We start from the raw sequence: 10,222 nt of genomic DNA, 5'->3' as shown, positions 1-10,222 counted from the left end.
CCCCCTCCCCACTGGGCCAGGGCAGGCCGGGCTGTGCCGCTGCTGCTGAGGGGGCTGGGGCCAGGGCCAGGGCGGGCCGGGCTGCGTAGCCTCACTGCTGGGCCCGGGCAGGCTGGGCTGCGCCACCTCCCCATATATACGCCGCCACGGGGAAAACGTGGGTGCACGGACTTATTTACAAAAATACGATTTTCTGCGGGTTATACGTGGGTGCGGCTTATACCCGTGGGCGGGATATATGTGTGAAAATGCGGTAATATGATTTTCTGCCATGTTGCTCCTAAGTAGGGTGAGACAGTTTACCTGCGAAGCCCAGAGTACTGACAGAGATAGTGGAGCTCTGATACGGCATATTTAAGGAGCTGGCAGTGGTTTGACTGTCTCATGCACTGATTCTAAGGTCTAGGATGGTTGGATGCCAGCATCCTATGTCTCAATGGAGGGCATGAGACAAGAAATCTATGCCTGGGAATGTGTCCTAGAGAATTAGAGCTAAGAAAAGTGACTAGATTCTGGTCAGACCAATTAGCTTAAAAATACATGGGACCCAGTATTTGAACCAGCATGCAGACTGATACTCCCACAGGTATGGGATTGGGCCATAACATCACACATCTCTTCCTCCCTCCAACTCAGAAGCTAAAATTTGGAACCTAATCCAGATTTAAAGAATATTATGAGTAGCTACCATACAATACAAAATTATAGGCAGAAAAGGAAACATTAGTAATGAAATCAATTACAAAATGTCTACAATTACATTACTCAGAAAGACAGCTTTGGCAATAGGGCTAGAAATACACTGTGCTTTTAAAAATGTGTGCAATTATAAACTGAAGTGGGTTTAAATTACTTAACCATTTTTTTGTGGAAAATCGACCTTCACAAGTCTTCATTACTATATCATACATAATTACAGGACATAGAGAAAATAGAAACAGAAACTCACAAATTTATGTTGTCAAGTAGGGAGATAGATTTCCTTGAATGTGGCATAATAAGCCAACAAAATATTGACAGTCTCAGATAGTCTTTTGTAAGTCTAAAAAATGGAAATCTTATGACCATTTTAGTAAAATATACAATATGATATGTTAGATATTGTGAGGGTTACATTCTCATAATCTATTCCAGAATTCTGTAATGGAAAACAAAACACTGACACTTTAACATTCAGCCATTCCCATCAGCATGCTAGCACATTTAGACTGCGCAGCTAACACATACCGTAACTTATCTGCTATAGAGTTCCTTCTTCACGCAGGATTTGAAAGTGGTATACCTCTGTACAGTTTTGTAGCCCTGTGGAGCAGAAGATGGAGAAGTGCGCAGATGCAGACAACATGTGAAGGCAGCCATAGGTAAGCGTGAGACAACAGTTTCATGAAAATACAAAAGAATGTGATTAAATGACAAATAGATAGAAGTTATAGTATACCTAGCCAGAGGTAAAAAAAAAAAAAAAAAATAATTATTTGGTGTTTATATTACAAATTATTATTTGAAAATAGAATTTTTACATAAGAGGGAAAGGGTTTCCATCATCGTTTTAAAAATAAAATAAAGAAACAGCCATCTTAAATCAAACAAAGAGCTAAGAAAATATATTTCCTGTTAGAATATTTGCATATGCATTAATAAACCAATGGCAATGTTCTGATTAGCCACTAGGTGGCAGCTAAATACCCCAGTTCATCTAAATAAACTCTCTCTCATTTTTCAAGTTAACAATTATCCTTTAATTTCAAATACTATATTGGTGAAAGAGAAAAGAGAATAATTTTATGTGGTAAAATCTATTGTTAGACATTACATTCTTTTATATATGTTTCCTGGATATTCTACTTACAAAAGCAGGAACTGGAATTTTAGTTTCCTAAAGTTTTAATGGTTATAATAGTATAATTTATAATATTGAAGTATGGCAATAGACAAATAGACAGTTTAAGACAATGGATGAGAAAACAATGATATTACTTCATATGAAGAATAGGGTCTGGTCTTCTTTTTCATCCTTTTATTGACTTCTTTTAAATAGAAGAGCTCCAGCCCTGAAAGTACCTTAACGTACCTTGGCAAAAGTCTATGGGTTGGATTCACCTTGTGGGGCATATGTTTGACACCCGTGGCTAGAGAAAATTTTTATTTGGGCTCAGGAGGATTTCACAACACTGTTATTATTGTTATTTGTATAACAACTGCAAGCTTTTTATAAGCACGCTTACTCAGTAATATCAATTAGTAGGAAATACTGTTTTAATAGTCAATCAAAGCCAGTTTAATATTTTTGCCTTCAAAGCTGCACTCAAGGTTAAGAATATTTTTATTAACTGTAATTACTATGTTACAACTACTACCTAACATTTAAATTCAAGAGTAAATCCCAACTGTAGAAAACTGAAGCTGTCTTAGCCAAAATGAGAAACTATATTAAAATGAGACGCTAATAATACACTATTGTCATTGCTTAGCTCATGTTTTATGAAAAAGAAATGTTAGCTACAAAAGTAAAAAACACTGCTATTATTTACTTTCTTACTAAATATTTTAGCTAATCAACAACTGATGTGATTTTGGTGAGTGTGTATCCATTTAATATTAACACTTTGCACCTGTAGTTTGTAAACTGGTTAAAGCTGGGCCAGGTAAATATGTTCGTGCAGATATTATACTGGAAGAAGCGATTATATATTATTAGAAATATTATACTAGAAGAAGCAATTAGTCTCCTTTTGTTTATATGATGGAACCTGAACATGCATTCAATACATATTTATGAAGAAAGAAAGAGCCTTATCAGTAATTTGTTTCAATTAAGTAAGAAATAATTGCTTCAGCACATTGTAAGTGTGATGATACTAGTGGCTAAATGGTGACATTGCTCTTGTTATGGCTATACTGACTACTTTTTTAAGGACAAATTAGATGAAAAGAAAATTATTTTGGCTATTGAAGCCATTTTTGCAACTGTCTTCATCTTGAAAGATCAGTGATATTTGCTGCCAAAATGAGCAGTTAACAAAAGGCAGGAAAGACATAACATGATTTTCTCTTTTCATTCTAAATCTCGGGAATGTTTTTGGGTGCTATTAAAATGCAAAGGAAAAAAACTGTAAGAGCTCTGACTACTGCTCATGGTAGTTGCACAAATGTTTGCATCAATTCAAGAAACTTGCTGGAAATTAATATTGAGTTCCTTGACTTCTGCTCTTCCATGGAACGGGCATATATATATTTAATCAATAATACAATTAGGCAGTGAGAAGAAAATAAAATGAGTGATGTGGTCACTTTGGTAGTAGATTGAATTATGAACTCTTTGTACATACTGAGTTGCACTTAATTTCTACAGTATACCCAGTAAATTAGTGGGATCTCTTGTAGAACTATCACATCCTGGCTTAGGATCTCCATTTACTGAATTAAAAGATATTGAAATGAGCTATAGAGAAGTGTGCTGCATGCAGAAAGCAAAATAGTGCAGGATGAAAAAGACACCTAAGGGTTATACTTGATTTTTGTCTTGATTTTTGTAACATTTAAGACAAACATAAAATACTATGTATTTGCAAAAATGATTTATTAAGCAGACCATGTTCCAGTTACCTTGCTACATACTACCCATTTGCCATTAGTAAATATAGTTAAAACTTACAGCCAAACATCTTCTAATGGTTGTGAAACTATTAGCACCATGTCATAAATGGTTTTTATGGTTTGAGCCCCAGCAAGGAATAAGTTCTTGTCACATATCCATTAGTTGTTTTTTTTAACTCCCACTGAATTAAAATCCAAATCATGCAGTAGATTCAACATCACCTTATGTATAAACCCTAACATTATTAATATTCATCAATTACAGATCTAGAAATCTAATTAAAATGACTAATACAGGGAGTAAAATCATATTATGATAAAACAGAATTAAATGCCAATTGAATTATTATAAACTCCACAGTGAAAGCTTTTTAAACTTATATCTAAACTTACACTTTAAAATTCAATTGCAAATCAAACAATGTTGACAATGGTACACATATGTAAAGAAACAATAATAGAAAAAGTGTATAACTTCACATGGTCATTATTTTCTAAAAAGATATGTGAATTTTTCTCAGTGCTTTTATTAAAAACTAAGATTATTTCTAAACTTGAAAACAAATCACACAGGTGTAGGAAAGCAGCTGTAGAATTGCATAATACCACTATCTAACAAGGTTCACACTTGCTTATTTCTCAGTCCCAACTGTTATTTCAAAATTATTTGAAGTTTCTACCACAATAAAGTCTTCTTTTCTGGTGCCAGTGAACTGGGGGAAATCCATAGAGGACAAGGAGGTTTACACATGTACTCAAATGGCAGAGCTCTAAAGCCAATTTGCAGGCTCGGTTGCCTAAACTTTAGGCAACCAATTTTTCTACCCCCCTGCCATCCATAATACTGACATTAACCTCCTAGATCAGTCTGCTTCAGTAGTCTTTAAAAACATATATGATTAAAGAGCTGTTGATAGGCTACCTGTAGTTCTTTGGTGATTCTAAAATTAAGTTAATTAAAATAAATATAGAATTAAAATTCTTACCCTGGATCCTCGATGCAGTCTGTCTTTCATGACACCAATAAATTCTTTATAACTCAACTGGTCATCTCTGTCCACATCAAAAATCTTGAAAACTGTGTTCACCAAATGTGGTGAAAGCTTCAGGCCTGTAGCTACATACACAGCACGCTTGAATTCATCTACATAACCAAAACAGCAATAAAAAGTGAAACACAGACATCACTATGTCCTTTAACTTCTGAGTATACTGTATAAAAATGTGCATGTTGTGATATACAGCACTTCAGTATAAACATTTCTAGTGGACAACATGTAATAAAATGCAAGATATAATACCATTTTAACTTAAATTTACCCATTTTAGTATTCAATAAATAAGAAAACGTGAAAGGGTTAAATTTCACAGATGTAAACATGGCTTTAGTTATACGATCACTAATTATTTTAGTTACACATATAAGTCAAAGGTTGTATAGAAAAAAATGTGGCCAAATTCTCTGCTGGAGAGACAGATGCAGCCTCACTGAAATCAATGAACTTATCAGAAAAAATGGTTCACAGGTTACAATATACAAACTTTATTGTATGTAGTGACAGAGTTAGAAAGCTGTGTCATAATCAAAGTCTGAGTCCTCCACACTTACCTTGTCACACAATCTTATACTTAAGCAGCATTCCCCCTCCAAATTCTTTTCTTGATCCATTACTTAAGAGAGACAGTGGGACCAAAGAGCCCCATTTCTACATATTTGTTGGCTATGTCTGAGCTAAAGGGGACACTACTGAGTGTCTGAAATTATTTTTCAGTCATTATCCAGTTTTTCAATTTTAGGAAGCAGAATCTCCTCCTCAAAGTCTTACATGTTATAATGCACACTTTGGAACACACAATGGAAAACTGCATTCCATAGTGATTTTACCATGGAACTGAAAAATCTATGGTAACACCTTGAAAATTTTAAGTATTCCAAATATAATGTTCAATTATGAATCCATGTATACTTTTCCTTTTATTTAAACAAACAAACTTCAAGTTTATCATGAAGATGATTTGACAACACTGTTCATGGCAGGAGGAGGGAGATGTGTATGAGACCTTTTGTGAATAAAGCAATAGGTAAAAATAATTAATTTTAACAGTAAAAAAAATGAAATTAATAAATTCTGATACATAGCTATTTTTCTAGTTTTAAAAGAGCAGGAATATTTACATGACTTTGTATTGGCTACATCTACTTAAGAGACAATGTCTACTTCAAATATATTTCTTAACAGATAGTGGTATAAAAGGCAACATTCTTCTGATAAACTGCAGAAGTATCTTTATTTCCAAGTATCAAGAAAAAATCTCATTGATACTAGAATAGTAGTATAACTGTAATAGCTAGTTATGATGAAATTTTGCCTGGAAAAGTGAAGATCTGCAAATAAAAAACAAAGTTGCTTCTAACTAAAAAAAGAAATAGTTCTATGAAATTATAAATACTCACCTTGTCCTATGGAACGATTTGCAAAATTATACATTTGCATTGCAATAGCAAAATCTTCTAGATTGTTCAAAAACTGGAAAAATGATCTGAACTCATCAAATGTGATGCCCTATTAAATAAAAAAAGCCAATGTGAATTAGTACTGTTAGAATACTCAGTAGAAATGACAAGTGAACATCAGTTAGATCATTTATTTGGTAACAATATTATCTCATCTCTTCCCATCCATCTGCTGTTTGTTGTCACTTTTTTCTATAGATTGTAAGCTTTGGAAAAGGAATTATCTTTTTATTCTGTGTTTGTACAGCACTTAACTCAGTGGGGCCCTACTCCATCACTAGGTAGCCTATGTATTATTAGATATAATAATAATAATTTTAATTTGCTTGTGGGTAAGACTAGAATAGATATGTAAGCCAGGGAACTTCTTTGCTTTGGCTTATTTCATGTCAACATACTTATCTACTACAGAATCTGTTGGGACTCAAATTTTGAAACAGCAGAAGTTCATTCTGCAGACTGCAGCAGATCTATCAAATACAAGAGATGCTTGCTTATTTAGTGATGTGAGAGAAAAACTTTTGATTAATTCTTGCATCTTTTTCCTGGTTTTCCTCTTATTTTCTCTACAGAAGGTGAGGTAATCTATAATTGAAGCACATCTCATTTGCATTCCATAATGCCCCTTCTTCCTAAGAATAAAGTCCCTGACTTTGCCTCACCATGAGAACTGATGCTAAATTATTACACTAGACATAGGTAGGACATTCACATGGTAGAGACTTGCAAATGTAGGCAGTCTCTGTAAAACTTGTCATGTAGTCAGAAACCTAAGTTCTAATTTTGGCTAAGTTTTCCTGTGTACATCTTGCACAAATCACATAAATTCTTAGTGTATTTGTTTCCAGCAAGGATGTGGTCTGGCCCAATTCTTTAAAAATATGATGTGTTTCGTATTCTAATTGCTCCTTCTGCTTAGATCCTTAGCAGACTATGTTGATAATAAGACAGATATCAAGCGTCTTTCCTGGCTCCCACTAAAAGTAAACTAGTGAACAAAAAAACACCTAAGGAAAAAAAACACAATAAAAAGCACAAGGTTCATCCAGAGATTAAAATGGAGTGTTTACTTACTTCCTAATTTACTCCTCCACTAAGAGGAGCCAAAGCTAACAAATATAAAAGCAAATCCCAAAACAATGGAGGCTGAGTTGCCAAGTTGAAAGCTTTTCTCCAGTCATATCAGCATGCAGTCATTATATAAACTAAATTATTATCACTTCAGTTATTTGAGCAACCATAGAATTGCTCAAAGCTGCAAAAATGTATGCCCCCTATAAATTTCAGCCTTTGTGACAAGAGGGATGCATTTTGCTTTTTTATTTTCTAAAACTTTCTTATGAAAATGTTCTACTGAATGGATCAGTCTCCTAAAGAGAGATAATCTAAGTCATTAAGGGCACTGATACTTCAGATGGATCAAGCACCAATGGCAAAACTCAATAAAATTAGTCTGGCTATTGGGCATGTTCCCCAGTGGTATATTTTTTAGGGTTTCTTTAAGTCTGTGTTTTTACTTGACAAATACAATATATTTTTCTATCATTTTAAAATCAAATTAAAATAATGCATCTATGACACAATATGCTGCTGAATTACTAGTAATAAGATTTCATTACAAATGTGTACCATTATCCTTAACCTCATCATCACTATAACTAAAAATGCTTACAGATGTAGTAAACAAATACTCTGAAGGTTTTGTTGATTTTTAAATCTCAGCATTTCTAATGAAGTTCTAGCTAGTTGTACAGTCTGAATGACCTGTCTAAAATGGTCTCAATGTGGAGAGTGAATGAATGTCAAGGTATCCCAATTACTTTACCTTTTATGTATTGTTAGCTGGGAGGGAGTTTCATCTAGATGGGGGCTTGCCAGGTACAGCAAAGGTTTGACACACTGGCCTGTACATAATATATTTTGAGCTTCAGCTTTCTGAAATGCTATGAAAATTAATGGCTTCTTTGAGTTGATATTAGAGGTAAGGTGTTTTTGTTAAGTAGACAAAAGCAACTGTAAGCAGAATCTAAGTATAAACTACATGTACTTTACAACCTTTGACTTAGTGACAAATAACACAAATAAGTGGCCTGATTCCTTTGCCACACAAATCTAACTGAAATCAACTGCATTCCTAGATGTTTAGTACCTCCCAAGTTCAGACCTGTAACTTTAGACAGAGAGAGAGAGAGAGAGAGAGAGAGAGAGAGAAGATGCACAATTAAAAAAACTAAAAGGCAGAGACACAGCAGGGCAGCTCTGCAGCCCTGGATAGCCATGCCACAGGGCAGTGCCAGCAGCCACAGTGCCAATGGTGGCAGCCGCTATTTTTGCAACCCCTTCCCCTCCCCACAAGTGGTGCCCAGGACTGTTAACAGGAGATGGGCATGCAGAGTTGGATGACAACTTCCCATCTCTAGAATAACTTTTGTAAAACCAAACAATTCTAACAGAATACTCAACCTTATATTGCGTATGTTTTGATAAATTAAAGGATGTAAATGCATTTCCCAGATTCCTAGTGGAAACCATATATTTTCCAGGTAAAAGTGAAGGAAAACTTCTAGTTCATTGGGCAGATTATATTTTTAGCAAAACAAAGTGAACTGTGAAATGAATACAGCAGTGCTGTTGAAAAAGATGATCTTACTGTAGGAGCCGATATTTGTAGTAATTCAAGCTGCCAGTCTAAATGAATCACTACTTGGCACCTAGCAAAAGGAGGAGAACATCTTGTAAGCAGGCAGCATGCCAGCTAAACACTTCAACATGAATATAGTCAGCCAAATGATCAGCACATTTTTATGGGCCTCTGCATAAAGAAAGCCACAAAAAGAGTAACAGTGCCAACTGTGAGAATAGCAGCTTACTATTGTGCATTCTAGAGCAACATCTTTGAAAGTTATCAGTCATGTCTTTGTATTGGAGAATATAAGAATTAAATGTTTTGCAACAATAAGGATGTAGTATCATGCTAATTATATTATTAGTCAGAAGGGGTCAAATCAAGTGTGCTTAAATGAACTGGATAAGCCACTGTTTTAGGAGCATTAGCCCCCTTTTCAAAAGCTGATGAAGGTCTGAGAGTTCTGTTTCTAAGGGGTTACTTTCTCTAGGGGCTTATTGACCATATCAGTAGTGTATGGGTGTAGAAATGGACAGCTTTAATTTAATTTAATGCCTAGAATAAAGGACGACATACCAAGGGATATGTGGGCAAGTTCCTATTTAGATGAGAGATCACCAACCAAAGAAAACGTTTAGGGGCCGCATGTAGTCTGGGAAGAGAATGTCCTTGGTTGATGATTTTGTTACACAAGCAAAGTTCCCCAAACTGTGAAGCAAACACTTTTGGCAGGGCTTTTAGAAATACTAAATATAAAAGTCCCTAGGAGCACAGCATCATGTGTAAACTGCATAAATGCTACACTGAACATGGTGGCTGAAACAGAGGGGTGTGAGGATGGTCAACTTTACTGCAGCTGAGCATAAAAAACCCAGGCAAAGAAAGGAGTGAAGCTTACATGTTAAAGATTTTTCCCACTCATTACAGTAGTGTTAAAGGATTAAGACACAGAACTTGAAGAAGCACTTCATGTATTTAAGATATTGAATTAAACTAAACTAACTTCACCTTAGCCAGTCAAATACATGCATCTTTACACTTCTTACTATATGCCTTTTTTAACCTGTGTGCCATGTATATAGTATTGTAGTAATTAAATAAACTTTTGTTTTCCTAAGGAACCTTTTTCCAAGCATATAAGACTTGATTTCAGAAACAGCAAAACATATCTGGCTCCATACAGTAAGAAAACTAGACAATACTGAAGTAAAATCCATTTCTATGGAATTCAATATAGATTCCATATGAATATTTCTGGCTTCTATTCAAAACTGTGCCTATTGACAGCTAGTTCGTATCTTGAAAAAGGGTTAGTGAGTACCACCACTCTCCCAGAAACAGAACAAAGAACAACCTGTCTCAGTCACAATTCCTTCTCTGTTTTCCCTGGCTCTGAGGAGCGAATGGTTTACTTCAGTCTGTACAGGGAACCCATCAGCTTCTCTGTCCAGAAAGCACGTAAATGGATTAAGTTCAGGAATCTC

General features: G+C 35.0%; 1 protein-coding gene across 7 annotated transcripts in view; it reads right to left on the bottom strand.

The window, feature by feature from the left end:
* Positions 1–10,222, bottom strand: part of MICU3 (mitochondrial calcium uptake family member 3) — a 105,472-nt gene that overhangs the window by 18,841 nt on the left and 76,409 nt on the right. For 6 of the 7 annotated variants that reach the window (XR_003094715.1, XM_025207398.1, XM_025207390.1 and 3 more), the window contains 2 exons: positions 6,053–6,161; positions 4,584–4,741 (listed from right to left, as the gene is read on the bottom strand). Coding sequence is in view for 6 of the 7 variants with exons in the window: in XM_025207398.1 (XP_025063183.1) it covers positions 4,584–4,741; positions 6,053–6,161 (267 nt within the window). In the remaining variant the exon portion in view is untranslated. Of the gene's footprint in view, positions 1–1,227; positions 1,303–4,583; positions 4,742–6,052; positions 6,162–10,222 lie in introns of all 7 variants that reach the window. The other variant, XM_025207394.1, reaches the window with a different exon arrangement.

This window comes from Alligator sinensis, unplaced genomic scaffold, assembly GCF_000455745.1.
Source record: "Alligator sinensis unplaced genomic scaffold, ASM45574v1 scaffold528_1, whole genome shotgun sequence".
Taxonomy (NCBI): Eukaryota; Metazoa; Chordata; order Crocodylia; family Alligatoridae; genus Alligator; species Alligator sinensis.
This window is presented reverse-complemented; position numbering and strand designations above follow the sequence as displayed.